The sequence below is a fragment of the Ceraceosorus guamensis genome, assembly GCF_003144195.1.
Source record: "Ceraceosorus guamensis strain MCA 4658 unplaced genomic scaffold IE81scaffold_3, whole genome shotgun sequence".
In the NCBI taxonomy this organism is placed as follows: Eukaryota; Fungi; Basidiomycota; class Exobasidiomycetes; order Ceraceosorales; family Ceraceosoraceae; genus Ceraceosorus; species Ceraceosorus guamensis.
The window spans coordinates 186,960-214,684 of NW_020289998.1; the positions used below are offsets into that span (position 1 = coordinate 186,960).

The 27,725-nt window shown below is 56.1% G+C and overlaps 10 protein-coding genes across 10 annotated transcripts; 4 read left to right on the forward strand and 6 right to left on the reverse strand.

The window, feature by feature from the left end:
* Window positions 1–354: 354 nt before the first annotated feature.
* IE81DRAFT_319660 (RNA-binding domain-containing protein) lies at window positions 355–1,943 on the forward strand. Its single transcript, XM_025512789.1, has 3 exons — window positions 355–979; window positions 1,247–1,441; window positions 1,524–1,943. The coding sequence occupies exons 1-3, from the start codon at window positions 686–688 to the stop codon at window positions 1,638–1,640; spliced, it is 606 nt and encodes a 201-aa protein (XP_025372984.1). The 5' UTR covers window positions 355–685; the 3' UTR covers window positions 1,641–1,943.
* Window positions 1,944–3,023: 1,080 nt separating this feature from the next.
* Window positions 3,024–5,780, forward strand: IE81DRAFT_319661 (hypothetical protein). The gene is made up of 5 exons (XM_025512790.1): window positions 3,024–3,548; window positions 3,653–4,345; window positions 4,418–4,884; window positions 4,976–5,314; window positions 5,431–5,780. The coding sequence occupies exons 1-5, from the start codon at window positions 3,393–3,395 to the stop codon at window positions 5,714–5,716; spliced, it is 1,941 nt and encodes a 646-aa protein (XP_025372985.1). The 5' UTR covers window positions 3,024–3,392; the 3' UTR covers window positions 5,717–5,780.
* IE81DRAFT_319662 (putative TRP2-anthranilate synthase component I) lies at window positions 5,483–8,170 on the reverse strand. The gene is made up of 8 exons (XM_025512791.1): window positions 7,984–8,170; window positions 7,598–7,895; window positions 6,743–7,501; window positions 6,465–6,672; window positions 6,156–6,397; window positions 5,985–6,080; window positions 5,857–5,900; window positions 5,483–5,759 (listed from the first exon to the last, which is right to left on the reverse strand). The coding sequence occupies exons 1-7, from the start codon at window positions 7,990–7,992 to the stop codon at window positions 5,860–5,862; spliced, it is 1,653 nt and encodes a 550-aa protein (XP_025372986.1). The 5' UTR covers window positions 7,993–8,170; the 3' UTR covers window positions 5,483–5,759; window positions 5,857–5,859.
* Window positions 8,171–9,398: 1,228 nt separating this feature from the next.
* On the reverse strand, window positions 9,399–12,718 carry IE81DRAFT_127452 (hypothetical protein). Its single transcript, XM_025510238.1, has 3 exons — window positions 11,645–12,718; window positions 11,468–11,567; window positions 9,399–11,403 (listed from the first exon to the last, which is right to left on the reverse strand). Exons 1-3 carry the CDS (start codon window positions 12,481–12,483, stop codon window positions 9,526–9,528), a joined length of 2,817 nt encoding a protein of 938 aa, XP_025372987.1. The 5' UTR covers window positions 12,484–12,718; the 3' UTR covers window positions 9,399–9,525.
* A 1,494-nt stretch (window positions 12,719–14,212) lies between these two features.
* On the reverse strand, window positions 14,213–14,961 carry IE81DRAFT_319665 (hypothetical protein). The gene has a single exon (XM_025512792.1). It carries the CDS (start codon window positions 14,831–14,833, stop codon window positions 14,672–14,674), a length of 162 nt encoding a protein of 53 aa, XP_025372988.1. The 5' UTR covers window positions 14,834–14,961; the 3' UTR covers window positions 14,213–14,671.
* Window positions 14,962–16,775: 1,814 nt separating this feature from the next.
* On the reverse strand, window positions 16,776–18,361 carry IE81DRAFT_319666 (hypothetical protein). Its single transcript, XM_025512793.1, has 3 exons — window positions 17,632–18,361; window positions 17,337–17,547; window positions 16,776–17,264 (listed from the first exon to the last, which is right to left on the reverse strand). Exons 1-3 carry the CDS (start codon window positions 17,876–17,878, stop codon window positions 17,051–17,053), a joined length of 672 nt encoding a protein of 223 aa, XP_025372989.1. The 5' UTR covers window positions 17,879–18,361; the 3' UTR covers window positions 16,776–17,050.
* An 889-nt stretch (window positions 18,362–19,250) lies between these two features.
* IE81DRAFT_319669 (hypothetical protein) lies at window positions 19,251–20,835 on the reverse strand. Its single transcript, XM_025512794.1, has 2 exons — window positions 20,541–20,835; window positions 19,251–20,460 (listed from the first exon to the last, which is right to left on the reverse strand). Exon 2 carries the CDS (start codon window positions 20,392–20,394, stop codon window positions 19,606–19,608), a length of 789 nt encoding a protein of 262 aa, XP_025372990.1. The 5' UTR covers window positions 20,395–20,460; window positions 20,541–20,835; the 3' UTR covers window positions 19,251–19,605.
* On the reverse strand, window positions 20,772–21,628 carry IE81DRAFT_127507 (hypothetical protein). The gene is made up of 2 exons (XM_025510239.1): window positions 21,245–21,628; window positions 20,772–21,170 (listed from the first exon to the last, which is right to left on the reverse strand). Exons 1-2 carry the CDS (start codon window positions 21,495–21,497, stop codon window positions 20,812–20,814), a joined length of 612 nt encoding a protein of 203 aa, XP_025372991.1. The 5' UTR covers window positions 21,498–21,628; the 3' UTR covers window positions 20,772–20,811.
* A 1,089-nt stretch (window positions 21,629–22,717) lies between these two features.
* IE81DRAFT_356974 (FAD/NAD(P)-binding domain-containing protein) lies at window positions 22,718–25,285 on the forward strand (the record flags this gene model as incomplete). The annotated part of the gene is made up of 4 exons (XM_025516684.1): window positions 22,718–23,204; window positions 23,377–23,505; window positions 23,608–23,945; window positions 24,056–25,285. The coding sequence occupies exons 1-4, from the start codon at window positions 23,030–23,032 to the stop codon at window positions 25,283–25,285; spliced, it is 1,872 nt and encodes a 623-aa protein (XP_025372992.1). The 5' UTR covers window positions 22,718–23,029.
* Window positions 25,286–25,860: 575 nt separating this feature from the next.
* On the forward strand, window positions 25,861–27,485 carry IE81DRAFT_319673 (glutathione S-transferase). The gene is made up of 6 exons (XM_025512795.1): window positions 25,861–26,591; window positions 26,657–26,775; window positions 26,848–26,972; window positions 27,061–27,127; window positions 27,205–27,301; window positions 27,371–27,485. The coding sequence occupies exons 1-6, from the start codon at window positions 26,250–26,252 to the stop codon at window positions 27,401–27,403; spliced, it is 783 nt and encodes a 260-aa protein (XP_025372993.1). The 5' UTR covers window positions 25,861–26,249; the 3' UTR covers window positions 27,404–27,485.
* The last annotated feature ends 240 nt before the right edge of the window (window positions 27,486–27,725 follow it).

The window sequence follows — 27,725 nt, forward strand, 5'->3', positions numbered from 1 at the left end:
GTTGCCGCGACCGCATGTGCGGGGGTCAGGAATGGGACGTGATCGGCCCAGGGAAGGTTGTAGGAGGGCGGAACTTTCTATACAATCCAATTAGGAGTAGCAGGAACGGCACGAAGCATGTCAAAATGTCCGCGCCGTCGTGATGGTATGCGGTCAGGAGGGAACGACGCTGAATGCAGCAGAGATGTGGGGTTCAAGACTCTACCAGACGTTGAATTGCGGAATGAAAAACGCGTCTACCCTCGCTCTTGCCCGCCGTACTATCACGTGATGAGATGTCAGGATACCTTGGATCGCGCCACGCCGTTCACTCTGACTCCCAGACACACGGGAGGGCGCGCAAGAGCGCACAGTTCCATGATGCAAGAACTCTCTGATGAGAGTCGCGCCTGCTTCCACCTGATGTTTACCTCCAACTTTTCCTCCCGACCACAGCGATCTGTTACAAAGCTGCACAACGAGGCTTTGTGCTGTTTGCTCACATTTTGCGATTTGTCGACGCTTACAAGCGGTCCGAACGAAACCACGCAGAGCTGCTACGAGTATTCGACAGTTCGGCACCAGCTAGCTCCTCTGCCTGGACGAGGAAGAACTCCGGTCGCGCTTCGATGTCCATCACATACGGCTGAAGTACTACAAACGAACAGCACAAAGCGCTTCAGCGGGCCATTGGCTCTTCGTCATCATGTCGGACCATTCAGACGACATTGACTTCATCACCAATCCCAATCAAACGGCCGGTGCAGGAGGCAGTGGAGCCGAAGCAGGAGGAAGTGGAGGAGACCTGGACGATGCGGCCGAGATTGCAGCGATGCAGGCAAGGGTCAAGGAGATGGAAGCCGAAGCTTCCAGGCTCCGGGATCTTCAGAGCGATCCGAATTACCGCCCTGACCGAAACCTGGTCAATGACCCGATAGGTGTAGGAGCACTCGATGAGGAGAAGGAGGAGATCGACGCGAGAAGCGTCTTCGTCGGAAATGTGAGTTGCGTAGCAACAGGTGTCGGATCGAGGAATGGCGTCGCTACAGTTTCGAGTGTACGCGAAGCTGTCAGGCGTGTGCCGCGACGTGCAGAGTCGCCTTCGTGCGCAAGCGCGAGCGCTCAGGGGCATCAAGCTTGGCAGGCCCACATCAGGCGCGAGCTAGTGCCTGCGACTTGAATCGCCAACGTCTCCCCTCTTCTCGTCGCTGGGCTTCCAACGTCTGACTTGCCCACATGTCCCTTTTTGCACCTTTGGACCTCCCAGGTGGACTATGGCGCATCACCAGAGGAGATCCAGCAGCACTTTGCAGCGTGCGGCACCATCAACCGAGTGACCATCCTCTGCGACAAATTCACTGGACATCCAAAAGGATTCGCTTACGTGGAGTTTTCTGAGCCGAGCTTGGTGGCGAATGCAATGGTCATGAACGAGAGCCTGTTCAGGGGCAGATTGCTAAAGGTGAGCTGCCGTCGCAGCGCCACCCATCGTCATCCGGCTGACATGCTCACTTTGCTGAATGCTCGCACATCCATCATTCCAGGTCACGGCAAAGCGAACTAATGTGCCAGGGATGACTGCTAGGGGTCGCGGACGGGGCAGGGGACGTGCGCGTGGAAGACCTTTTAGGGCGCGAGGCCGTGGGAGAGGATATTACTGAGCTCGAGGCGGACTCAACTCGGATCGAGCGTAGGGCTCTCATATCGGTGCATGATTCAGCAAGCGTGTGATGAGCAGAGCTCAAGGTGGCTATCGTCAGGAGACGATCGCAAGGAGTCCATCAAGTCAGCGGAGGATCAACGTGTCTCTCTGTGTCAGCAAGAACAGAGAGACGATCTTGGTTCGGGACCCTAGATGATGACAGCAAACAGAAATATCAAGACAGCGACTGCCTTTGTACTCCTCTTGACCTCTTCTTTACATCGCATTAATCCTAGCAAGAGTCTCTGGCGACCTGGCAAGCAGTCGAGGTGTGTCGCCTGAACACTTGTGTCAGCGGGAGGGGCATAGTGAAAAGCGAATTAGAGGTATGCCGGTCCTTTCTCGGCCGCTCAGGTGCCTAGGCTCGGCCGCCTCTTCTTGCTTGGATAGCACTCCAAACCTGTGCTACCGTGCAGAGGTCACGCTCAGTGCGCGAGTGTAGATGCTTGCGTGTATTAGCGGATGCCGAAGAGCAAGATGGCAAGGTGGGAAGTGGTCTTGTGGACCTCTCAACTCGCTCTCTTCTTGCTCGCCCGCGTTCTGCTTCGTTGAGGTCGTGAACACATTTTTGAAGGTGGGTAGGAGTGGGGCTTTGGGTTTCGGAACCAAGAGCTTCTCAACTCACGTCGAAGTGGAGTCCGTCCCTTGTGCCCTTGACTGTCTCGAATCTCGTGCCTAGATCGACGTGCTTTCGAGCGAGAGTCCGGATGCGCAGACTTTCTTCTCAGCAGAGCTGGATTTTGATGGTAGGTGAACATTGTCATCTTGCATGTCGAAGGAGGTTGGAGTCGCGTATGCCATGATTCCCGATTCAGAGTTTCCGCGGACTTGTGTTCAAGATTGAAATCCTACATAGATGCACCTTTCCTCGAATAGAGAAACATGCATGCGATTGGTCATGATGTTAGACTCCGAAACCGAACGTCGATCGCTATATATATACCGCGCCGCAGTCTTGAGTCTGTGAGTCAAGACGGATCGCCGTTCGTGATGCACTCAGTGACCTTTCATACGACTGCCGGTGCTGCCCTGTGCAACTGCACAGCGTACGGTACCGCAGCGCGGTAGCCGCTTGCTGCATGAGTGCGGCGCATTGCTGGTGTGGCTTCCATGCTGCCTGTCTGCGTGGTCGCGTGCCTGATTCAAAGCTCGTGGGTGGGCGCGCACGCGTGGGTGTTGGATATCGAGGTGGCCTGCTGCTGATGGCGCACGCGCGATAGACGAGTCAATAACGCCCTCCTCGCCTCTGCATGGAGACCCGCGCGCATCGTATCAATTGAAGCGCAATTAAAAGCTTGAATCTGCGATTCGCGCGCGCTCGGGACTCGTGACTCGCTGTGCATGGGCATCCTGACTGACCATCACCTCTCTGTCAACGACTCGGCGGGATAAGATCGACGTGGCTGAATGTAGTGCTATCATTCTTCAAAAGGTCAGATACTTTTCCCTCTTCCTCCGCAACAACCTCGACAGACAGACAGTCTTGCTCTGCTCCAAGCCCAGCACGCCAGCCAGCACCTGCCTGTTTGCCTAGTTCAAAAACCCTGCTCCACGCTGCTCGACTTTTCCCTCTGCCGGCCACGTGAATCGAGCCAGCTGCGTGGCTTTGGGCCAACCATATCGCCGCCTTCTCATTCTCTGTCATCTGACCCGCAGCACGACCACAACATCGCCATCCTCGACCTACACTTGCTCGCATCGACGCGTCAGCATGGCGCCCTCAACCATTCCTCTGCTGGTGGGTGGAATGCTAGCGACGGGCATCAGCAACAGCATCTTCAGCAAGTATCAGGACATGCAGTGTGTGGAGCACTGCGCACCCGGCGATGATCATCCCAGGGTCGACTTTAGTCAACCAGTCTGGCAGGTGAGTCCGCGTTCAGCCGAGCGCCGACGCAGTCATTTTGACCAGCAGCAACGTCAATGGTCGGCTCACCTTTCGGGTCCGCTTGGTCGCCGCGCTCTTTGCAGACATCACAGATGTTCTTAGGAGAGTGTCTGTGCTTGCTACCTCCCTTGTTCATGGCTCTATACGCTTGGGTGCAGAGCAAGCGAGAGGCTCCCTTGTTCAAGGGCGGTCAGGGCACATCTGCCTACGAGCCGCTGTCGGACGATCCGTACGCAGTCAATGCCTTGCTCGACGACCCGCAGTCCGACGACTCGGCGTTCAACGCGTACGCTGGTGCGAGCGGGATCAATCGTGGCGCAGAGGCAGGCTCTTCCGCTTTCAGCTTCCTGATGCCGAGCCACTGGTTGGGCGAACAAGGAAGCTCTTCGGCCTTTTCTCGCCTCGTGCCTGCCTTCTGGCCAGTATGGAAGGCCCCGCCTAAGCCCGCTTCCGCTTTGCATTGCGGCACCGCATCTCTGCCAGGTATCGGCGCATCGTATGTACCGCGAAGGAGCGCGCCGATGCATCGACCTAGTCCTCTTGGCCAACCTCCTACAGGATCTAACAATGCTTGGGATGAGAGAATACCTGCTAACGCCTCTGCGGAGGCTACAGGTCTCGAAGATGTCGCCGAAGGGGATGTGGAAGCGGATCTCGAAGAAGCGGAAGCAGACGCGGACGCGGATGCTGACGATGCAGACAATGGCGCACTAAAGGGCAGGGCCATCTTTCTCTTCGTCTTGCCAGCCGCTTGCGATATTTGCGGCACTACACTGGTGAGTGCAGGGTCGACCAGCCAATACCGCGCACCTCAATCCTCATCATGACGCCGGGCAACACACTCGCAGATGAACGTTGGGCTTCTCTTCACACCAGTGTCCATCTATCAAATGACGCGTGGAGCCCTCGTGCTCTGGGTTGGTGTCTTCAGCGTCATCTTTCTGCAGCGTCACCTCTTCCTGTTCCAGTGGCTAAGCCTGCTGACCGTCATGCTTGGCGTATGCATCGTCGGTATCAGCGGTACTTTGCTAAGCCCTGGCGGTAGCGGCGGAATAGAGAGCCTGTACTCCAACATGGTCGGAGCCACACACGCTGGCGCAGGCGCGGTGCGGAGATCGTTCGAGAACACCATCGCGCGACGCAGCGTATTGGCAGCATCGCGTGGAAGCGAAGCGGAGGGTGCTGGTGCTGGTCACTCCGAAGAGACTCTTCAAGCGTTCCTGGGGGTGCTGTTAATCTTGTTTGCCCAGCTTTTCACTGCTGGCCAATTCGTCCTCGAAGAGAAGATCATGGGCAGGTATAGCGTTGAACCTCTGTGAGTAAAATCGCAAAAGCTCAAGCGATCCACAAAGCGTGATGTGCTTAGACCGCATTGCTGCCTTGCCGCACCTGTTGCAAAATTGCAGTCTTGCGGTCGGCTACGAAGGCCTCTTTGGCTTCACCATGACGCTCTCCGCGCAGGTTCTGCTTCACTATTTCTATGGCCGTACACCACGCGGCCAAGGCGGCTACTTTGACATGGTCACGGGCTGGCAGCAGATGATCAGCAACAATGCGGTGCTATGGAGCAGTTTGGCCATCTGTCTCAGCATCGCACTCTTCAACTTTTTCGGCCTCAGCGTGACGAGAAGCGTCAGCGCTACCGCTAGGAGCACAATTGACACCTGCAGGACTCTAGGCATCTGGGCCGTCAGTCTGGTACTGGGATGGGAAGTCTTTAGGCCTCTCAGCGGATCTTTGCAACTGTGAGCAATGCTCGAGGCATACCTCTGAGCTTCGGCGCGCCAAGCGGCCACTTTTGCAAAACACGTCAGTCACATTTTGCTCACGCTCCTCTCTTCCTCGTGATGATCATGCACAGGCTCGGTTTTGCGCTCTTGTGCGCCGCCACGCTACTCTTCAATGGGGTCATCTCTGTGCGCTTCTTGCCGCGCTGGCTCAGACCTTCGCGAGGGCCTGCAATGGCGCGCCTGCGTGACGCTTCACGATCAAGGTCGCAAAGTCGCGCCTCGGCGGCAACGGCTGCAGCTGCGGACAGTAGAGATCTAAGAAGGTCTGCCACTCAGAATAACGCCGCTGTCGCTGTTGCCTCGGCCGCTTCAGAGTCCGCAGAGGAGAACGCTCCGAGAGGCAGACAGGCAACATAGTAGAGCGCGCACACATAGTACACGGCCTTGCAATGCAATAGATCTTCATCAAGTTTGCGGTGGATTTTTAGATTAGCGAAGGTGTGAAAGCCGCACGTGGAAGGAGGAAACCCGCCTTGAGAAAGCGTACAGACTCTTACCCTTTAAGCGGAGCGCTCGACCATTTGCTCCTGGATGTAGAACTCTGTGCGCGCGCATGGAGTCACCGAGACTTAGCGGCAGATTGTGATCGAGCATCGGCTGCTCGCACATTCCCCCCACCACTCACCTTCAGCTTGCTGCAGACATCGCACATTGGCACCAAGCTTGTTCAGGGTCTCTTGATACTCGTCTTCCTCGACGCTGTCGTACACAATTCCTCCGCCTGATGGAGCGCATCGCGTGAGCTCACCTCGCAGAGAGTAAGAGTAGTCTTTTAGTGATTGCGATAGTCACTCACCTGCTTGCAGATAGGCGGTGTGACTTCCGCTTTCCGTCTCATCCTGCCCCCCCTGAGGCAAGAAGCACATGGTACGAATGGCAATGCAAACGTCCATATCGTCGGAGTAGTCGATGTGACCCACAGCACCGGCGTAGACGCCTCTGCGTTCGCCTTCCAATTCGCTGACCAATTCGATCGCTCTGATCTTTGGCGCACCCGACACGGTGCCCGCCGGAAAGATGGAGCGCAAGGCGTCGAATCTGACGCACCGAAGAGCGGAGATCAGACACTGCCCTTGCAGCCAAAGACCCGACGAGCAGCACCCACCTGCTTTTGCCCTGTCGCAAGAAGCCAGTGATCCGGCTCGTCAAATGCATGACGTGACTAAACTTTTCCACCTTCATAAAGCTTTCTACAGTCGTGGTATGAGGATCGCAGACCCTTGAAACATCGTTGCGTGCCAAGTCGACCAGCATGACGTGTTCTGCTTGATCTTTAGCAGACGCCAGCAGCTCTTCGGCCAGCCTCTTATCCTCTGCGAGTGATCACAGATCATCAGTATGTATTCACCGCGATGCTCGCAAGCAAGATTCCGATGAGCTTACCTTCTTCGCTCGCGCCGCGTTTCACTGTACCAGCAATGGCATGGACAGCCACTCTTCCCTGCTCAACTTTGCACAGCGTTTCCGGACTCGCACCGACCAGCCTCGCGTCTCCCACATCCAAGTAGAACATGTATGGGCTTGGATTGACGCTCCTTAGATGTCTGTAGACGTTGAAAGGATGCACGTCCGTCTTCCTGCTCAGTCGCTGAGAAGGTACAGCTTGGATGATGTCGCCAGCTATGATGTGCTTCCTTAGCTCCCTCACAAAGCGAACGTAGCCCTCTCTGCCTACATTAGACACTGCTTCGGTTCCAGGTCGGACCGACCGCTGCTTCGGCAACGGAGTGACTGGGTCCAATAGCCTCTCGACCAGCGCTTGTACCTGCAAAGCAGCTCGCGCATAGAGTCTCTGCACCTCAGCACTTGCTGTTGACTTGTCGGCCCGACTGGCATGATCATCCGGTAGATGGACGTGGGAGATGACTTTTAAGCTTTGAAATGTGTGATCAAAGGCGATGAGGTCGTTGCAAAGCATAAAGATGGCTTCTGGCACGCCCAAAACGTCCTTTAGAGGTCTGGCAGTACGAGGCTCAAAGTGGGCGATAGCGTCGTAGGATATGTAGCCCATGGCACCTCCTGTGAAGCGAGGTAGATTGGGCAAAGAGATGTAGCGGAAGGGCGAAAGCTCCTTCTCAAGCACCGCAAGAGGATCTCCGGGGTTGACGGTGTTTGCCCCCGTTCTTATGACTTTGTAGGGATCTGTGGCAGACGCAACGCACCGCAAGGTCTTGTGAGTCGCACGTCCATCTCACGCCCACTCGTAGCAGCAGATTCTCGTCTGGCCAGCTCACTCACCCGCCCCCACGAAACTCCATCTACCAATCTTCTCGCCATTGGTGACGCTCTCGCACAAGAAGCTCCTTCGCCTAGTATCGGAACCTCCAGACAGCCTGAGGTAGGCCATCACGGGAGTGAGCAGGTCTGCTGGCAGTGATGCATAGACCGGCACGATGTTACCCTGCGCAGCACCGGCAGCATGATCGGCTGTTGGTGCAGAGGTCGAGGGCACTGCTCCTCCTGAGAACGCAGTAGGCTGAGCGGTGTCCAGCAGTAGCCGAGACACTTCTTCCAAGGTTGGTCGAAGCACAAGTGGCTGATAATGGACCAAGCGGATCTCGTCAGACTTGAATGCAGCTGCGCGGGACTTGGTCGACGCATCGCCCTGAGTGAGCTCTACTCACCTGCGCCATGCTTCTTCCTCCGGATTGGCTTGTCCCACCTAAAATTGGCTTGAGCTGCTGTCTACTTGGAATCAGACCAGGTCAGACTTCGCGAAGTCGGGCAAGGCCTTCTCTCTCCTTTTGCACGTTGAGTTCCCTTTCGAATGGAGATCCTCGCGATGAAAGGTCAGAGCACACAGCTTCTCAGGTCACACCGCAGATGTCCACAACATCGACCTACGCTGCAAGTGCGAGTCAGAGATGAGCGTTGGGCGGCGCTAGCTGCTGCAGCCCAAACTCGCGTCTTCTTCTCGTGCGAGAGACGCGCAGCTACCATGGTCACATTTTGGGGAGCGTCCCTTTGAACGTGCCCAATGCGGCACCGGCCAGACATCTGAGTTCCCCGTTGCGCTTGGTAAGCAAAAAAGCAAGCCTCCGTGGGCCGCTACAACTGACCGGAAGCTTAGGCAGGCAGTCTTGCACGCAATGGCCGCAGCCCAGATCTACGGTACAATCGCGGAATCCCGATGGACGAGCCAGCCAGCCAGATTTTTAAAGCTCGACGCGCCAACGGTTGCGCCACGTCGTCCGCAGCTCCGGCATTTCGTGCAGCCATGCACGGGAGGGAGGGAAGCTCATGCTGAGCCAAATACTCTCATCTAGGCAATGAGCTGTCTGCTGCCTGATTCAGATTTTCCTGGTCATATTTCATGACATCATGGCGGTCTGATGTACCGTAGCGACTAAGTGTATGGTTCGGAGCCCGAATAGTAGTCTTGGCGACCTTGCCTTGCAGACCGCCTCGAGCTCGACCGTAGGGAGCGCAATCAGCATTGCTGTGTGCGAGCTGGCACGATGGAGGCGCTCAGGGCTGCCAGTCAAGAAGATGAGCATGCATAGAACCTCGTCGTGAGCTTCGTGCATACCGATGAGCTTTGTGTCAGAGCTCATATGCGCATGAGATCAGTGCGAGCATTGCGGGCTCTCGTTGCCCCACACGTTTTTCCCGCCTTGGGATCCGCAAGGAGCCATTCATGCGAGGACTTCGCCATTTCGAGCGGAGCCTCTCACGGACACCAGCTCCGAGACATTTCGAAGCCCATCAAACAAGCACAGCTCGCTGCAGGGGATCGCATGATTTGCAGCGAGTGGCCGGATGGCTCGACCCATCTTTTGACCCAAGCGATATCTCAACCGAAAGCCATGGTGACGAAGCGCATCATCGTGAACCGGTCAGGAAACCAAGATAGTCATTCAAAGTGACACTAGAGTAGTAGTAAACGCGCTGGAGATAGCAGGCGGCGCACATTGCGGCTGGAACACGGCTGGAATCGAAGCAAGAGCGTAAGCTCTGAACCCGTGCCGCGGACAAAGAAGTTGAGTTGGACCACTTGATGTTGATTTATAGAGAGATTGAGGGATAAAGAAGGATGTGCTGTTCCGAAAATTTTTTGCAGAGTCTTGAGCGAGGTGTGAGATGCTTAGAAAACCGAGACGTGATGCAAACGGACGTGACGAGAACACTGAGACTTATATCGAGCATCGAGAAGAAGGAGCAGCGATCTACCGGCCAAGAACGTTGGAGGCCGTACTGGCTCGTTGCAAGGGTCGTGGGGCGCCAAGCCGCACCTTGGGCAAAGCGCCACCCGCAACGGCAGGCCGGCGAGCAGGCACTGCTGCGCATGGGCTATCGCTCGGTCCTCCTTCGAAAGACGAGTCGCCCACCGAGCTGCAGAGGCTCATGTCTCCTGCACCGGGACTGAGAGCTGCTCGCTCTCCACCGCGAGCGCGATCCTTTGCAGGTTGCATGAGCTTCTTGCGAGCATGAACACCGCCGGCCACGGCTGCGCTAGGAGAATCGTCACAGGAGGTGTCCTCTTCTCGAATCGAGTGGGCCAGACCGTTGGCCAGGCTGCGAACAGGCGCTCCACCCGCAGACGAGCTGCGCTCTCCAAAAGTGAAGCTGCGGTGGCGGTTGAACGGTTGTTTTGGGGCGAATTGCTTTCGAAATCCACATATCTCTGAAGAGCGCTGTTCAGAATAGGCAGGATCGTCCATCTCGACGTAGGCGACGGGCTCACAAAGCAAGGGGTGCTCTTTGAAGAATCCGCAGTAACCACCTTCCAGCACGTAGAGCTCGGGAAAGTGGCACGACGGATAGTCGTGTCGCAGCGCGCGGTCAGCGTGCCTCAGTGCCAGTGCGAGCGATGGGGCACGCTTTGCTGAGAATTCGCAGTGGAAGATCAGCACAGTCTTGTCGGGCTGAGTGCCACTTGATGCGCCACTTTGAGAGCGTGGAGGCATCGGACGATCCGCGTGCAGACCTTGTCCGGGCGTCAAGAAGTATGCTTTGACCTTTTCAATTGTGCTCAAGTTGATGGCTCCTCCAACGTGGCCGCCATCAAATTCGTACCCAAATCGGCAATCAATGACGAAATGCTCCTTGATATGAGTGGCGTACTTGCCGGATTGGAGATCAGCAAGGGTATCCGATGAAATGCGCATGAGGCCGTCGTCTTTCGATGTATGGCACGGCAAGATCTTTCCTTCCATTTCAGAGGCACCGAAGCCTGGCATGCACTCTGCGCCGTACTTGGGCGAGCTGACGGCCATCGGCGACTGTTGCATCGAGAAACCATGGTCACCATTTGATCCACTGCGCTTGCTACCGTACCCGAGCGGCGAGGCGTCATCTTTGCTGGTGCGACGTAGAAAGGCAGGTCTCGAGCGTGGTCGCGCGCTATGAGCAACAGGAGAGCCGTTGACGTCGAATTCCTCTGGGAAGCTCAGACTTCTTTCAGCGTCCGGCGATGCCATGTCACTTGGTTTCATCATCGTCGGTCGCAAGGTCGCAGCGCTTGCAAACACCTTGGTATTGTCCAAAGCTGAGTGACAGCGACGAGGGGCTGGCGCCGTGAGACGTGCTTGACCACCAAGGGTAGGATAGGCGGTTCGCAACCCGCCGTCCATCTGGCTGTCGCGCGCGGCTGCAAGGGGTGCCAGAGACGGTCGCTTGGAATACGGATTGGCACGCTTGCCCAGGGAAGACCTTGATCGCCCGGATGGGCCAGTGGCAGCATCACTATCCATCGCACGGGCAAAGGTCGGCATTTCTGCTGAGGTCGCCGTCCTTTCGAACAGTCGATCGCCAAGTCCAGGCCGAAGCGTTGGTCGGGCGGTCATTGGGGGTTCTTCCAGCTTTGGACTGGCTCTGAGCTTCGCTGCCGGTGCGTTGCCCTTCACGTTGGCGAGATGCTCAGGAGAGCTTGGATCGAAGAAGTAGGAACCTAGCCCTTCGTGCGCAATGGTGGAGGGTGATGGTGACTCGATGATGGTCGCGTGGGAGATCGGTGCCCTGGTACTCTTCGTAACTTGCAGCTCTGCAGAGTGAGCTCGCGTGCGTGCCAAGCGTGGCTCGATTTGGGCGGCATTGGCGTCGGACTGTAGAGAGGTGGTTTGACAGCTCAGCTCGGCTATGCGGCGAGCTAGAATTCATGCGACTCACGATGGATCTAGTCTGGCCGAGTACTTCCATGCTGCCGCGCTTACGCGGGACCACACCGGATGACGTGTTCAAACTTTGGTGCTTGATCATGCTCGGGCGACTGAGGAAGAGGATACAAAGGAATCTGCTCAGCCTCGAAGCGGCGCGGATTCTTGCGCGCAAGCACCGTGGACTCACGCTGTAGACGAGGGCATCAGGCCAGCGCTGCGCATGCTTGGGCGTGTGTGGTGGTCGCCGCCGCCCAGAGGCAGAGATGAGGGCCTTCGCTTCGTGGGAGGTTCCTTGTCTGGACTGCTGTTGAGGGCGCTCTCATCTTCCCCACTGTTGAGGCGGAGCTCCATACCAAACATACGACCCAGAGAGCCTCCGGCACTGCCCGGCGCCGCAGGTGCCTGCAGGCCCGCCGGACTTGTGCGCTGTGCTGCAAGTGGCGCTGGTGAGTTTGGCTTGGATGCCGACGAAGTTGGTGATGAGCGCCTGCTGCGCGGATTTCGAACAGTCTCCTCGCGAATGTTGCGCTGGTCATTGAGACCGCTACCCTGCTGCCGTGCGGATCTGAGAATGGCACTACGCTTGTGGGGGAGATCAGGAACCTCGATTGAGGTATCAACCTCCATACGATGTGGAGAGGTGAGCTTCATACCGAGGTTTGGAGAGCGGCTGTGGAGCTCTGTGCCCATGGCTTCGCCGAGGCTTTGATGATGATGCTTCTCGGGGCGAGCATGGCCCAAGAATGCAGAGGATGGTCCGGCTTTGGCCGAGTTGGAGGAGACCGCCATACGCATGTGAGATGCGAACGAGTTCGATGGTGACACGGACTGATGAGTGTTACTGTTCCGCTCATTGGTGTATCTGCCGAGATCAAACGACGAGCTCAAGCTCATAGACGATCCAAACGATCTGTCGCCGAACTCCGCAGGTAGGTCGTCGTATTTGCGCGTTGGGGACGACGGTTGCTGAAAGATGTTGTCGAGACGTATGGGCGCCCCAATGGGCGACGATAGTAGAGTGGTCATGACGACAGGGGAGAGCCTTGGAGGTGGAAGCTGGGCGTCAAGTATCAACGCCCGTTTGTGTAGCTGGGAGTGGTACGTTGAGGCAGTAGAGGCATCCACGCGGACGGACGGTGATAGATGGTTGGTGCAATCGTAGATAACGCAAGGTGTGTTCCAAGTCGCTGAAGTTGAAGCCCTCACTGATCAGAGGTCATCGGTTGCTGTTGGAGGAGCGAGGGAGCTGATACTGTGACCTCACGGTTGGGTGATGAGTCGAAAGATGGATGAGCCCGAAAGTGATGACCTAGGAGACGAACGAATTGCTGCGTCGTGATGTGTGCTTGTCCCGCTGCAGGCGGTGGGAGAACAAGTTCTAATTTCTGTGCAGCGAATTCAGCACAGCAGCGCGCGCATGTGTTCACGCTGAAGAGCCTCTGACGGTTGCAGCGGTCTGCGTTGTTCTTGCTGTGAGCGAACGTATTTCCGACAGAATGATGCTCGAAGCAAGGAGTGGCTTGATTGTCTCGCCCGTTGCGGCTGCGAGCAGGTCTGAGAGGTGCGCTTGGGTTGTGATATATGGAACGGGTAGCGTTGCAGGTGCTTGCAGCGCGCGTGCAGGAAGAGGCAGGCGCGGAGAATACGATTGCCCAGTGGTCGAGGTCTCGAGTTGTGAAATGGGGTGGGAGATGTGTCGTGAGGGTCAAGCAGAGCGGCTCGAGGTTGTCCAGCGTTGGGAGGGATGTGTTGGAGAGTTGAAGGTCAGGTGTTGAGGTGGTGGATGGATCCGAGCGTTGGAGAGTTGACTGGTGACTTGATCAAGTGTTGAGTGTTGAGTGTTGAGTGTTGGTTCCCTTCCCGTATATGCGGTCCACATGCAGACGTCCTCAACGTCGATCCCAGCGGCGGGATCGTCGATGCGGCCGGGTCCCGCTCAGCTCTGCAGGCAGAGGCTGGACTGGCACAGCGCCATGCAGGACCGCGAGCAGAGAGGGTGGCCGGATGCGTGGCGCTTATGCTTGCTGTGCGCGCGGCGTTGCCAAATCACAATCATCACGCGTTCCGCTGCACTGTGTGCGCGCGGGCGTAGGTTGCAGGCGTCATGCTGCTGCTTCTTTTTATTGCAGCCGTGCCATTCGCGCGGTCCCATGGGCGAGACATCGAGCTGATGCCTTAACATCACGGCTGCACCTACTCGCAGGTGACTTCATGCTGCACACGTTCAACATCACTGAGCGCATCCCTTTGTGCGGCGTAGCGATGGTGAGGCGGTGCCAACATGCGAAGGCAACAATGACTCATCACAAACCAGCACACGAAAACGGCGGTGGTCTTTGATGCGACAAGTCAGTCTCAGTCAGCAGGGCCGAAGCATTGCCGCAAACAGCGAAGCGATTCAGGGTTTCGAGCGCGTGTGTATAGTGTATGTGGATGGCGGAACAACGCCGTTGTCGATCATCGTCAGGGTCCAGCGTATCGATGAGTGCTTGCTGGTCCGCCATGGCGCAGTCGTCAGTGTCTGGACATTTCTATGACGAGATCTGAAAGCGTACTGAGGCAGCACGTCAGCCAGCTGAGAGTTACAGCCTCGCAAGAGTGGTCCAGACGGAAGAGGTCAGAGGCTAATTTCGCTTTCATGCGGATTGTGAGGGTCTCGAGATGCACACTGCCCCTACAAAGGCCGTTGGTGCCTGACATCAGGGTGCTTCCGCGAGAGACTGAAAGAATTCATTCAACGGTAGAAACGTTATTACACCGCGTGACTGGAAGAGGCTGGTTGAAGAGCCCACAACGGGAACAGATGGCGTCGTGTAACACGCATGAGAGGGCACTGTGACTCCGGGCGAGAGTGATCTAGGCTTATTTCCTCGAGTGCCTGGATGGAAAGCTCGGTCTCATCACAGCGGCCTCAGTGAGAGGCGCATGTGAGGAGTGGGGCATGCATGGCCACACCAGTCGGGTGAGACCTTGGCTTCAGTCGGTCTTCGAAGCGGAGCCTAGCTAGGACGAACAAGATCCCGTGCCTGCACGCCACACCAAGCCCCTCTCACGTTTGATATGACCGACGCCTTCACGAGCCGATCCTGGTGTACAGGGGCATAGGCCAACCGATACCGGAACGTAAAGGATAATACCGCTCGATCTGAAGGCGAAGCTCAAAGCAGGCGCAACGGAATCCCTCTCGATCACGATCGGCATGTAAAGGTCGCGATTAGGGACGGCGCCAAAGCGATCTCGAGAGGCCTCGATGCTCCGGCGCAATCGAAAGATGTCCTCGCTTAGCTGCGTACGTGTGTCGCGGACGAACGCGGCAGGCGGAACCAGTGTCGAGCAATAAGGCAAGAAAGGCCAAGCCGGTGTGATGTGAGATCATAATAAGCTTGAAGCTGTGGTCGACATGGTGCGCTCTACGGACGCAGCGGCTCAACGTACCGGAGTTTCGGTTTCGCCAATGTTGAGTCGCGAAATTCTGTTTGCTGATGCTACTGAAGAGGTGCCCAGTCTTTTGAGTGTCGTGCGTGCGGATGTTGATGCTGCTCGCGCGCTGCACGGCCTTTGCGAATTTAAGCATGCACCCTCGATGAGAGCAACACATCAACACCTCGCGCCGGCGAGTCCATCACCTGCGACCAACACCGAGAGACGCGTCGGCACACGCGCGCGCGACCTGCCCGCATGCAGTCAGATCGCTCATGCTGTTGTTTACATGCATTCGTGATTCTGAGCAGTGCTGTGGCATTCCTCCATCAAGTCACATGCAGCGGCAGTGACTACCTGAATGCTTTGCCGGCTCTCGTGCAGTCAGAAGGCAGCAGGTCGGTATAGTGGTAAGCATGCAGCGCGATGTCATCTATGCCCTGCCATCTCTTGGCTCACCCTCTGAGCCGTGTTCAGCACACAAGCCGCACCTGTTGTATGATAGCTCCGAGCTCGAACTTTCCAACGAGAAGCCTCGCGAGTGCAGGGACAAGAGGGAGGCCGGCGCTCGGGCTTTCACCCGCAAAAGACCCCGCTGATAGTTGTTTGCGAGTAGACGACCCCTTGCATCGTCTTTGCGACGGAACAGCTTATTAACATGTCGATCATTCTATGCAATCACTCGCGCTAGACAGGCGACCGCTCCTTCATAGACCCGCATGGTGGGGCGAGGGTAGGCTCAGAGAGCAGACATTTCCTTTCTCCGCAAGTCGAGTCAGCACTCGGGATCATCAGCTGCTCATGTCGAGTGTCTCGAGTTCTCCTCGTCTGCACAACAATCACGAATGTAATTCTTTCAGCACAACACCGCGCACGGCAGCAACATGATGGCAACAATAGAGCTCTAATTGCAGTGCCCTCCCTGAGGCCTGGGAGGCGTGCCGAAACGTTCACATCCCAGTCCTAGGTGCATGACAACCTAGCTGCTGCATAGCACAGCCGTGAAGCGAATTCGTTCTTCACGTCCGAGCCTGTGCTAGTACTCATGAAAACTCTGCCGGTCACTTGATTGCCGACGTGTGAGGCTTGCAAAGGGACGTCCGTGGGAATATGCCCACGCATGGCTTGACAGTCTGAGTCTTGAGTCACGAATCGCAAAGTTGCGCATAGTCACGCATACGCAGCCTGCATTTATTGCACCTGGGCCTGACACATGACACATGCTCCGCTGTAGTCACCATGTCAAGGGTCTCAGCGTTCATCGGTGCCGAACTTTGTGTCGGATTCGGCCAAGAGCGCGCCGCGCACGCCCGGCACCCGGCTGCAATTATGAATTCGGGAACGAGGGTCAAGGAGCGCATCATTGCGCAAGCAGCCGCCGTGGCTTCGAGACGCAGCAGCAGCTAGGTGCAGTCTCCACCCCTCCGCTGGCATCGTAATGATTGTTTCTGACACTCGTTGCGCAGCGCGGAATTCCTGACCCAGGCCACCCTCATCGCTTGTCGAGAAATGGCTGCACATGCATCTGCGCCTCCCGGCGGGCGCAAAGTCCAAACATGGCCCGTGCCGAGCACAGCCCGGAGTAGCATTCAAACGTCACGAGTTGCGATGCGAACTGTCGTCAGGTCTGGCAACGTATGCCTTTATCTCGGAAGACTACATATGGGCACATCTTTGATCAGACTATTATTTTGCCTCTTCAGATCTGCATGCTCGTGTAGACGCGTAAGGCCACGTGACAGCCTACAAGGCAAAATCACACCACCGAGTCCGCCCTGTGCCATTCACACGATGCAAGCGACTCTCACGACCTTCTCTTTTCTTCTTTCAAGCCACCGGAGCGCTGTACAGCCACCATGAATTCTCATGGCCAAAGATTAGCTTGCACAAGATCGCGATCGAGATTCATGCCAGGAGTCCAAAGCTAATCTGGTGCAACTCGACTTCTTCAGATTGTGAGTGCGAAGCGAGGTCGTGCTTGTTCTATAGTACACGAAGTGATTTCATTTGACAACAGCGAGGTGATGGCGGCCATCAATGCTTGTCGCAGATAGAAGGGATGGACCGAGAGACTCGATCAAGGTCTCCTGCAAAGGGTATATCGCCATTCCTGAGGATGGTCTTGGTGCACGAGAGATGGCAGTGACGCGTCCAGCGCTAGTTACTGGCATTCCTAGTACTTGCCATACGCGTACGAAGCCTGCATCGGAGGATTGTAGGGGCCTGCGCCGTAACCAGCCTCGGCTGTTAACGGCACACTGGAGTGAGAGGCGTTGCGGTTGTGCAAGTACTTGAACTCTTTGCGCTCTGCGAGCTGTTGCCTGTACCGACCAACGATGACGGCAAGATAGAGGGTAATGAGGACGACAACGGCGAATACTCCGCAACTTTGAAAGAGCAATGGTTCATGCGCCGTCAGCAATCGTACACTGATCATCACACCGGTAAAGGGGACTCACGCAATGCCGTAGACCACATTGAATGTGCTTTGGCACACCTTTATGACATCGTCAGCGCTGAGGCCGGCGTCTGTGATTCCTGTAGCAGGATCGGTGCACTGCTTCGTGAAGCTGTCCTTGCCATGGATGTAGGTGATGACGAGGTTGAAGATGCCAATGACAGTCGCGAATGACCAGCAGAACCATAGAGTGCCTGAGTAGAAAGCGACCGCTACATGCGACGGAGACGAGGTAAGATGTATGAGTGCTGCCGCTCTGGCCTAGAATGACTGGCACATGCCCGACCTTAGCTCACCTCCGTGCTTCGCTGCGATCGAGCCTATGAGACCAAAGAAAGAAGCTAGCGCCAGGACGCTCATGATACCACCCAGCAGAACAGTTGCGATCTTGACATTCAGCGGGCTGTCAGGGTCCTTGGCGATTTGATGCAAGAAGTACCATTCCACCGCCGCCAAAAAGGCGGAAGCGACTAGTGTCACCGGCGAAAGGAGTAGCACGGCGAGCCTTGTGGGCAGACAACAACAGAAGGTGCGCTGAGACATGTTGAGGGGGTGCGTGGGCTTCTCTTGAAATTTTGTAAGACTGTAAAGCTGAATAGCTGATGCTTGGGAAAGCTTCTTTTGACTGTGTTGCGATGTTCGCTGCAGGATGTGTTCGTCTGTGTATGAAGGTTGGGGGGAAGCTGTGTCGCGACTCGAGGGCATTTGAGAATTCGTGATTATATAGACGCTCGAGCGACCATGCAAGGGCGGGCGCTGGTGGCGCGAGGACGCTGCCGTCATGCGCACATCGCACCTCGTGCTGAACCTTCCATCGACAAGCTGCTCGCCTCCCTGCTGCTCTTCTTGCGAGCTCTTCAAGAACGAGGCGGCTTGCAAGCTAGCCGCTCAAATCGTCTTGCGGGTGTGTGTCGTGAACGGCTCGTCTGCTGAGCATCAGCGCGAGGACAGGATGAGGAGCTCGAATGCACGTCGGGGCGGTGTCGACACGGAGTGAGGCTGCGCAAGGCCAAGAGCGAAGCGCTATGCAGAGGTGCATGCAGGTCGTCAAAACTCGCTTCTGTGCGCACCCCATGGCATGCGGCTTTTGTACTTACACTTTACGCCGTGCTGCTGGGATGCTGTGTTCGCGCGCGCGCACCGCCACACTGCTGCTAATGACTCGCAACTTCGTCCGTCATGCGGGCGTTCAGCCGAACGCCTGCTTGCATCGAGCGCAAGACTTGTCCAGCGCCTGAATTTAATCGCAGCAAGAAGCACGAGGTCGGCGCAATGAGCAGGACACTAAATCGACCACATTCACATCTTAATTCACTCAATAACCCTGCAGCAGATGAGTCAAGAAGGTCCGACCGCGAGACTCTGATGGATCGGTTCGAGACTCACGACTTGCGATCATGACTGACCTGCGCCCAATCACACCTCCACTGAGCATCAGATCTCTTGCTTGCCGCCACAATCGCTGCTCCATTCGTGACCCACACACAATACGTGACAGCCGAAACGCACTCGTAGCTTTCGACTCTTGATCTCACACACCAATCATGCACTTGTGACCCGATACGTGGTTGCTGAAGAGCACCACGGCGACTCTAACGACAAAGGCCTTCCTGGAGCTGCGTCGTGATGTGCAATCGTCAAGATTCTATTCGAGGCGCCCTCACGCTCGGCGAGAGCCTGAAGTCGACACAGAATGGTCCAATTCTGGCTGCTTCAGCAAAGCTGCCAATCATCTCTGCTGCATCGACACGTAAGGCTGTCAGGCTTTTCGCGGCGCTAGGAGACGTGCTCAGCTGGGCCGGCTGTCCACTTAAAATTGCTCGACTGGGCCCTGGCGAAGCTGCATTTTCACATCGCATCACGCGGTGCGCGCAGGAGCACCGCGTGGTCAGCGAGCGCCACAGGGTGCACGCAAAGCAATCGGCATAGATTGTGGTATCTGGTGCGAGCAAAAACTTGTTGTGACAACGAGTCATATACAATTGAATGGAGCGCTTGCAAGAATTACCGGTGGATTTGAGTTGGACCGCTTGCACCCTCCGTGTCGGGCTGTTCGCATACGCGGTGTTCTGCAACGGACCTTCTCCGCCGTGTCAAACTTGTATGGCTTCACGTTGCCGTGATCGCCATAGAGCTGCTTGCTAATACGCTTTTCATTCAGTCTTGCGAAAAAAGGGGTCAATGCGTCAAGCTTCTTGGGCACGGAGCTAGCGCCCTACGTTGACAGAGTCTGAGCTGGGCGCCTGCGGGATTCGGATCGACCTAGAGGCCTACCAAGGCTGCTTGTTGTAGCCATCAGATGCAGTCGGTACTGCTGCTGGGGTTGCGACTGGCATTGATCCAGTGGCCACATTGCTCGTTGCATTTGACCGCCTCGCGGGTGCTATGGCCGTCTGCTCGCCCGCTTGGGGCACCCGATGATACGCCGGTAACCCACTGGCTTCGTCTGGCAAAGGCAAGTCATTGACCATCGGAAAGCCGGGTGGACCATCGAACGGCGGGCCAGAGCCCCCTTCGTGCGGCAGCTCGAAACCAGGAAGCTTCGCGGCAGCCCGCTCGCCCAAGACTGCCTGAGAGGCATGAGACCCTAGAGCGTCGATGTCTGAATTGCGAAGACCGACTGCACCCCAGCCGCACACCGTCCTGTCCCAACCGTTGCCAGTTCCGGCGATGGGCACCCGCAAGCGAAGCGCGTAGCTGTAGGAGAGATGATTGCTCGACATGGCCGGGATGACTTGAGGTAACAGATAGCCCCCAATCAGGGCTTCGCTCTTCCAAAAGTATTTCGGGGCATCTATCCGTTTGGGTTGAGACCAATGGAAACCAGGAATGTCTTCATTCCCGCGAGTTCCCATCCAGCGCGCCGGAATGTGAGTCTCCTCTTCGGTGGTGTGAGTGTATGATCCCAAAAGCGCATTCGTCTTCATGCGGACATGACGCTGCATGGTGAAGCGCACAGGGCCATCCAGCTCGGCTTCTTTGGGAGGCCTAAGCTGTCCGGGTATGAGAGGCATTCGCGTCTTGACTGGGTCAAAGTCGGACTCGTTCTTGGCGTGCATCTTAAAGTGCAGGAAGAATGGCACTTGCGTGCAAGGCGTCACGTACACAGGCGGGGGCATGAGCAGCTGTCAAGAGAAGTCCCTCTTAGCGCTTCCAAGATTTTCTCTGACCAGGGTCAGACTGCGCTACCGATTGTCCGACTTACAATGACTTCCAACGTGGCTTTCGTGATGAGTCGCTTGTTGATATCACGGACGCCACTGGTATAGGCTTTCCAATCCGAAGGTATATGAGGAATGGTGTTTGGGCTTGCGATGGAAGGGTGTGTCATTGAGCGTATGGGCTCGGTGTGCTCGCTGGTGCTGCAGACGAGAAACGGTACCTTGAGCCTATCGTGCGCGCCATCAAAGGCAGCGCAGCGTGGGTGCGGTCGTGAGCCCATCGCGATGGCAATTGAACAAGGCTGCTGAATCAACTCACACGCCTCGGATCGAGTGCTTAGAAGTCACGCGCCAGTAGTAGCTGACGTAGGGCTTCAGCACACCATCAATCAAGGAGAAATTCATGGCGGAGCTTTCTTTGCCTTCAAATGTCGATGGCAGCGGCAAACGGTGATCCCTGTCTTGGTACTGTGTTGGCAAGACCGCTGTGAGCTCCCAGGTCATGCGATGGGCCTGCATATCCCGAGTTCGGGACGCAGCAATGCTCCCCGCTCGGCTAGCACCCTCGTCTGCGATGCTGACGGAGGTGGCTAAGTGGAGCAAGGGCTGAGTGTGTGTGTGATAGTTGCTACTTCCATTGCCACTGGAAGAGCGAGCCCACGAATGCAGCTTGCCTACGTAGACAAGCCCCGGAGCGGGCGGCCGTCAGAAGAACGATCGCTTGAGAGCAAGTCTACGCGATACACACCGATGATCTCGATATTGAAAGCAGCGGGTTGCGGAGTCGATGCGAACACCTGACTGTCGATGGTAAGCCTTGCCTTGACCCGCCGCCCGGGAAAATTCACGCGCTTCTCCACCTCGAGGTTCATCGGAGCGTTGCCTCCCTGACCAGGATTGGAGGCCGTGCTGCGGGAGCGCAAGATGCTGTACTGAGCCTTGTACGCCGATTCAAAGTCCATGGCGCCCACCTGCTGTGTTCCTAGATCAAAGAGCGACATGATGTCTATGGCTCTGGGCTACTCGACTGCACTGCGTGGTTGATAATTGTTAGGGATGATGACTGTGACGAAAGTGGTGAAGATGAGTGCTGGAAGCGGAGTGCGGGAAAGGGGGAGGCGCGAGTCTATCGACGAGCATGTGGATGGTCACTATGCCGCGTGCAGGCTGCTTGATGGAGCAGCGTCGATGAAGAGTCAGAGCGCTGAGACAGCCGAGATGCGATCAGAAAGGCAGGGCTGGCGCGACTATCACTCTGAATACTCATACTCCGATCGATGCGATAGCGATCGACATTGGACTTCGTGATTGTGGGGCACAATCTTGAGGCTGGATCGTCAAGTCTCGATGGTCGCGCAAACCAAGTCACGAGTCGTGAGCAGTGTCTGTGTGTGCTGTGTACCCTTCTCCCATCTCTTAGCCTGCATGCATGGGTGCTGCAAGCTAGGTGAGCGTGGGTTGACAAGGCTGTGCAAGCGTCAGCGACTAGCACGCGTCCGTCATGGCGGTGCTGCTGCACTACTGTACCCTGTGGTCTGATCATGTACGCGTGCACGCGTGCATTTGCGTCATCCGCCGTCTTGCTCGCAGCGGCAAAGAGCTGTCTGGTACCTGCATCTGTATAATATCTTGGCAGTTACCAGTCACTCAATCAAAACTTAATGTGAATTGAAATCTGAATCGTGAAAATGAGCCGTGAGTGATCGGATCCAATCTCACGAGTGTGAGTGTTCTCGAACTTTAGCAACAGTGCTTGCCCTCGGTTCATCCACGCTAAGCTTCGGTGCCGAACAAGCTGCTCTGAGCTTCGCAGGCCTTTGTGCATGCTGCTGTGTCTTCCTGTTGGATGACTTGCTGAAACGGTGCAGTCTGAGTACCGTACAGCATCCTGTGCCTCTCGCTCTTCTCCCACCCGAACAACTGACTCACGCGCGAATATATTGATTCGCGCTGACGAATCTGACAAGACTAATGCGTACCGTCCCATTTGTTCGTGCAGGTCTGCGGACTGCTGGGCGGGGAGACTTTTAAGTTTCCGATTTCAGTTCTTTAATGGCCTGGGGACGCACACCCGTGACGGTGCAAGAACTCCACAATCGTGAATGGAGAGTCTAGACTACAGCACTCGGACCTCGTCGAAGAGACCTGTGCAAGACTGGCGAGCTGCTGCATTGCAATGATGAGCGACTGGCCTGCAAGGTGCCTCCGATCAATCCACTACTAGTAGTCACTTTGCATGACTGCAATCGTGAATCACGGATCACGATCCTCCCTCGGCTGTGCGATTGGTCGCACCTGAAAGCGCGCTTGATGCCTTGATTGGGGTCCTTCCATCGACGACGATCAGGTCTGCTTCCGCGCTCGCTTTCACTCTCATCTCATCCCTCTTTTGTGCTTTCTGCGTGTGCTGCAGCAGGTCTCATACTTTCGTCTACGCAGTCCTGCATTCGAGCCCTCATCTCGGCTCGGTCCTCGACACCTCAACTTTTACGCTTAGACTCTTCATCGCAGTGCATGGACGGCATCGTGCAGGATGTCTAGTAGCAACGCAGGTCTCAGGTCGCCACAAGATGGCGCACTGTGCGGGCCGACAGATCTCGAGGCGATCATCGTGGGCGGTGGCGTGAGCGGCATTGCATCGGCTGTGCGTTTTCAGTTGGATCTGCAACTCAATCGGTACCTCATCTTTGAGCAGAGCGATGATCTCGGTGAGTCTGGCAGGCAGTCAATCTCCTCGAGTGGCCTCTTGATGCGCGTACCTATAGCGTCCCGCTGTGCTGGAGAGCGGGGCGGGCACTCGAGGAGACGAAGCGCTTGCGATCTCATCGCTCACGATTAAAACTTGCATCTTGCCCCCACAATCTCTGGCCCAATGCGCAGGCGGTACTTGGCATCTCAACACGTACCCCGGCGCAGGCTGCGATATTCCCACTCGGCTCTACTCTTTCTCATTTGCGCAGAGGGACAATTGGGATATTTTCTTCTCATTGCAACCCGAGATCAAAGACTGTGAGAGGCTGCGAAGAACATCGGTGAAGTGGATAGGTGGATGGAGGAGTCACATTGGAAGATGCTGACACTTTCGTGGATCGGGCCTCGGGCGTGAAAAAGACCTCCAAGATGTCACAAATCGCTACAGGCTCCTGTCCAGGACTAAGCTGCGCACCACCGTCCTGAGCGCTCAGTGGATACCCGAGCGGTCGCACTGGGCTGTTCGAGCGCGCGACTCTCAAGGTCAAGAGACAGTGTACACGGCGCGAGCCATCGTCTCGTGCATCGGATTGCTCTCCATTCCGAGGGAGTGCGATGTGCACGGTTGGAAGACATTTGGTGGAGAGCTGTTTCACAGTGCGCAGTGGAGGAACGACGTTCAGCTGAAGGGCAAGAAGGTTGTGATTCTGGGAAACGGCTGCTCGGCTACCCAGATCGTTCCCACCATTGCGCCAGAGGTCAGTCGCGGTTGAGACTTGGATGCGGTACTGATCTCTGCTGGACGACGAAGCTGATGCCCAGTCTTTGGGGCTGCTGCTGCTGCTGCTGCTGCTGCTGCGCTGCACAGGTGGAGAAGGTGACGCAGATCGTGCGCGCCAAGCACTGGATCGCACCACAGTACATCCACCCCACAGGCGCGCCCATCTTCAAATGGATACAGAGGAATTTGGCGGGCTTTGCAGCTTTAGAGAGGTGGGTGATTGCTCTGGTCATCGAGACGCACTTCTTGCAAGCCTTCAAGCACGATGGGGTAGCGGCCCGAGAACGGTTTGCAAACGTGTGTCGCAAGTATGTGAAGGAGTGCGCACCTCCAGAGTATCATCACCTATTGCTTCCCGATCCAGAGAAGGTCCCTGTGGCTTGCAAGAGGCGCATCTTCGACAACGGGTACATTCCTTCGCTGGGCCGGAGTAATGTGGAGCTCACCAACGACCAAGCCAAGGAGATTGTATCAGACGGCGTCATTTTGCAATCCGGCAGAAAGTTGGAGGCGGACGTCATTGTGCTCGCCAACGGTTTCCGTACCGATGGCGTCCAGTCGTTCGATGTGATCAATGGCAACGGCGTCACCCTCTCCCAGTACTGGAAGGAACATGGAGGAGTGCCGTCAGCGTACCGTGGGGTCATGGTTGCAAACTTCCCATCCTTTTTCCTCATTTGGGGACCCAACACCAACACTGGGCATTTCAGCGCTATTTGGGCCATCGAGCGTGCAGTAGAGTTGATGACTTCGGTCTTGCGACCAGTGTTTGAAGCTCCATCTGAGACGCGCGATGCAAAGGCCACGAATGGGCCTTTGCAACGCAGCTTTGGACGCAGCGTCGAGGTCAAGAGATCGGCAGAGGAGCTGGAGCAGACCTTCGTGCAGAGGTCCATGGATGATCTCATCTTTACGGCCGGCTGCGGCGCATGGTATCAAGATCCCGAGACTGGCAAGGTGGTCAATGCAGCTCCCTCCTTTCAGATGACCTACGCCAGGAGGTGCGCTTTCCCGTCATTCTCAGACTACCGATACAAGGGCATCAGCTCAGACCGAGCTTGGCGCGCCTGGCATGTGCATCAGCGAATAGGCAGCCTGCTCAGACTAGGAGCAACGCCGGATAAGCGCACCAACGAGGAGGCCAGACGCGGCCTACTAGCTAGGCTTTGGAGACTAGTGCTCCTTCCGCCTCGCGCCATCGCTGCATTTATCGCAATCTGGCTATTGCGCGGGACTAGCAGGCTAACGGATGCGCTTTTGAGATGGAACTACCCACCCAAGTATCGCGGGCCTGGTCCAAGGATCGCAATAAACTGAAGCCCTTCAAGCACTACACTACCATGTCATCTCCATGCACCTGCCACCCAGCCATGCATACACACGCTTTCCAGCGACCTGCAAACTGCTCTATCCTTTCTCTAGCCTGCATTGCCTTTCATCCGCCAACATACATGCTGCTTTACCCTTTTTGAGACCGTATGACCTTGCCAGGACTTTGTGCGATCCAAGGTGTGTTGCAGATCTGCCATGTTGCTCAGGCTTTCTTGGCTACAGGGTGCCCCATGGCATAGCAAAGAGAGGACGGAGTTGCCTTGAAAGCTATTTTGAGCCCGAAGTCTCGCACATTGAAGCATTTCGGAGCCGTTCACCGCGATTGGTGTGAGCATAGAACCTTTGAGAGTACACTCGAGCGTGACGAGAGAGATGAAGGTAGCAGTCACAGGCGTGAGCGACTGCATGGAGTCTGCTCGCGCGCATACATTCGGCCATAATTCGAAGTGCTTAACGCCGATCACGCGCCTATAGCTGGCATGCAGGCGGGGTGCGCTGAGACCTTTAATACGCGCTTTAATACCCGAAGAAAAGCCCGAAAGACGTGCTCGCTGCACCACCAGCAGCTCGATCCTTCTCCACATGACGTGCACCATGCTGGTGAGCTCGCGCCAGTGTGGGTTCGCATGCCACGTTGGTCAGCCGATCAAGAGTCGCCAGCCAGGGTCAAGCTTCTGCTCCACAAAATGCAGCGTATCGGTCGAATGTGTGGGCGTGATCCACGCCCAGCGCTCATAAGCAGAGCTCGCTGGTGGCCTTTGCACGACCCTTGGCACTCACCAACCTCATCACCCACCAGGGCGCATACATTCGGTCATCGCTCTCTGTACTGTCCATGCTTTCCATTCGCACTGCTCTGCACTCAGGAATTAAACAAGCACCGCTCAGAAATACCTTCTTGGCGCCAACACCGAGAAGCACTCGCACATTTCACACAACACTGACCAGAATGGCGGATTCCAACTTTAAGCCTATTCAGCTCTACACCTGGAGCACTCCCAACGGAGTCAAGGTGCACACTTTGCTGGAAGAGCTCAAGGCTGCTTATCCCGGCTTCTCCTACGATGCTCACTCCCTAGACATTCTCAGCGCCGATGAGCCCCAAAAGAAGCCTGATTTTCTCAAGATCAATCCAAACGGAAGGATTCCTGCCATTGTCGACCCGAACCATGATAATTTCAACGTCTTTGAGTCGGCCGCGATCTTGCTCTGGCTCGAGAAGGCGTACGATCCCAAGCACCTCTTCAGCTGGCCCTCTAGCGACCCCAACGCTGACAAGCTCCGCAGCGAGGTGAGTCGCGTCCAAGAAAACAAAGACGTCCATTTCTGAACCATCTCTCGTCCATTATCTTACAGGTCCTTCAATGGATCTACTTTGTTCACGGCGGCGTCGGCCCTATGCAAGGCCAAGCCAACCATTTCAGGGGTCAAGCGACCGGTGCGAGCAAGAATGTGATCCCTTATGCGCTCAAGCGGTGAGTGCTGGTAGCAGAAAGCTGACACATGCTCTTGATGCTGAGACTTCGTGTTACGCTCGTACTCGACAGCTACCAAAACGAGACGAGAAGACTGTATAGCGTTCTCGAGGAGCGCCTTCAGGGTCGTGACTGGCTCGTTGGCGAAGGCAAGGGCAAGTACACGCTTGCTGACATCAATGCCTTTGGCTGGGTTTGTGAGTATGCTCACGCATTGGTCTAGCTCGAAATTAGCCGTGAGGGGAATAAGCAGCTGTGTGCTGACGTTCACGCATGATGTTTCAGCTTGGCACGCATTTGCGGGCATCCCGCGCAGCGATCTGGGGCCAAATCTCCAACGTTGGCTCAAGAAGTGAGTGACTGCCAGCGCCACGACAAAACTTTGCACGCTGCGATCTTGCTAATCCTTGCCGCGTCTCCGCTTCGTAGCAACTACGACCGACCAGCTGTTCAGGCCAGTATCCTAGTGCCCGACAACAACCAAGAGAAGGTCAAGAAGCTGTTGGACCCCAACTTTGTTGCCGAGGTGAGAGCGGTGCCTAGCCCGTCGTCACGTCAACATGAACACGAGGGGGCCATGCTGACCTTTGCGAAGAATCCGCCGCTTTCTTCTTCGCCGCGCCTTTGACAGAACCCAAAGCTGGACTAAAAGGGAATCCGCATTGATGTTCCTACCTAGCAAACACGTGAAATCACATTTTTGCCTTCAAGTCCTGGGCTCTACGACGAGGTGAGGATGCCACAGCGGCACCTTTGTGCTTCGTCTCAGCAAAGCAAAATTCCCTTTTCGTTTGCTTGCGCACACCTTTTGGTGTCTTTGCTGCTGCGAGTAAGGGCACAGCGGGGTCCGAGCAAGGCATCTGGAAGACAAGAAGACCTCGTGTCGTCGATGTCCCGCCGAGACGCACTGGCCGACGGATGAGACCAGGTCTTTATAGGTTACTCGATGT

What these genes read in the sequence shown, in the direction of transcription:
- IE81DRAFT_127507 (XM_025510239.1), bottom strand. Translation starts at nt 21,497, where the DNA reads ATGTCGCTCTTTGATCTAGGAACACAGCAGGTGGGCGCCATGGACTTT. An exon ending in TTTCAATATCGAGATCATCG is followed by an intron (nt 21,171 to 21,244) that starts GTGTGTATCGCG and finishes TTGTCTACGTAG; the next exon opens with GCAAGCTGCATTCGTGGGCT.
- IE81DRAFT_319660 (XM_025512789.1), top strand. Translation starts at nt 686, where the DNA reads ATGTCGGACCATTCAGACGACATTGACTTCATCACCAATCCCAATCAA. An exon ending in GAAGCGTCTTCGTCGGAAAT is followed by an intron (nt 980 to 1,246) that starts GTGAGTTGCGTA and finishes TGGACCTCCCAG; the next exon opens with GTGGACTATGGCGCATCACC. An exon ending in TCAGGGGCAGATTGCTAAAG is followed by an intron (nt 1,442 to 1,523) that starts GTGAGCTGCCGT and finishes CCATCATTCCAG; the next exon opens with GTCACGGCAAAGCGAACTAA.
- IE81DRAFT_319665 (XM_025512792.1), bottom strand. Translation starts at nt 14,833, where the DNA reads ATGATCTCACATCACACCGGCTTGGCCTTTCTTGCCTTATTGCTCGAC.
- IE81DRAFT_319666 (XM_025512793.1), bottom strand. Translation starts at nt 17,878, where the DNA reads ATGTCTCAGCGCACCTTCTGTTGTTGTCTGCCCACAAGGCTCGCCGTG. An exon ending in GATCGCAGCGAAGCACGGAG is followed by an intron (nt 17,548 to 17,631) that starts GTGAGCTAAGGT and finishes CGTCGCATGTAG; the next exon opens with CGGTCGCTTTCTACTCAGGC. An exon ending in AATGTGGTCTACGGCATTGC is followed by an intron (nt 17,265 to 17,336) that starts GTGAGTCCCCTT and finishes GCTCTTTCAAAG; the next exon opens with TTGCGGAGTATTCGCCGTTG.
- IE81DRAFT_319662 (XM_025512791.1), bottom strand. An exon ending in ACGCGGCGCGAGCGAAGAAG is followed by an intron (nt 6,673 to 6,742) that starts GTAAGCTCATCG and finishes GATCACTCGCAG; the next exon opens with AGGATAAGAGGCTGGCCGAA. An exon ending in TTGCGACAGGGCAAAAGCAG is followed by an intron (nt 6,398 to 6,464) that starts GTGGGTGCTGCT and finishes TCGGTGCGTCAG; the next exon opens with ATTCGACGCCTTGCGCTCCA.
- IE81DRAFT_127452 (XM_025510238.1), bottom strand. Translation starts at nt 12,483, where the DNA reads ATGACCACTCTACTATCGTCGCCCATTGGGGCGCCCATACGTCTCGAC. An exon ending in CTGATGCCCTCGTCTACAGC is followed by an intron (nt 11,568 to 11,644) that starts GTGAGTCCACGG and finishes CCTCTTCCTCAG; the next exon opens with TCGCCCGAGCATGATCAAGC. An exon ending in TCGGCCAGACTAGATCCATC is followed by an intron (nt 11,404 to 11,467) that starts GTGAGTCGCATG and finishes ACCTCTCTACAG; the next exon opens with TCCGACGCCAATGCCGCCCA.
- IE81DRAFT_319669 (XM_025512794.1), bottom strand. Translation starts at nt 20,394, where the DNA reads ATGCACGCCAAGAACGAGTCCGACTTTGACCCAGTCAAGACGCGAATG.
- IE81DRAFT_319673 (XM_025512795.1), top strand. Translation starts at nt 26,250, where the DNA reads ATGGCGGATTCCAACTTTAAGCCTATTCAGCTCTACACCTGGAGCACT. An exon ending in ATCCCTTATGCGCTCAAGCG is followed by an intron (nt 26,776 to 26,847) that starts GTGAGTGCTGGT and finishes CGTACTCGACAG; the next exon opens with CTACCAAAACGAGACGAGAA. An exon ending in ACCCCAACTTTGTTGCCGAG is followed by an intron (nt 27,302 to 27,370) that starts GTGAGAGCGGTG and finishes ACCTTTGCGAAG; the next exon opens with AATCCGCCGCTTTCTTCTTC.
- IE81DRAFT_319661 (XM_025512790.1), top strand. Translation starts at nt 3,393, where the DNA reads ATGGCGCCCTCAACCATTCCTCTGCTGGTGGGTGGAATGCTAGCGACG. An exon ending in TTAGTCAACCAGTCTGGCAG is followed by an intron (nt 3,549 to 3,652) that starts GTGAGTCCGCGT and finishes CGCTCTTTGCAG; the next exon opens with ACATCACAGATGTTCTTAGG. An exon ending in ATATTTGCGGCACTACACTG is followed by an intron (nt 4,346 to 4,417) that starts GTGAGTGCAGGG and finishes ACACACTCGCAG; the next exon opens with ATGAACGTTGGGCTTCTCTT.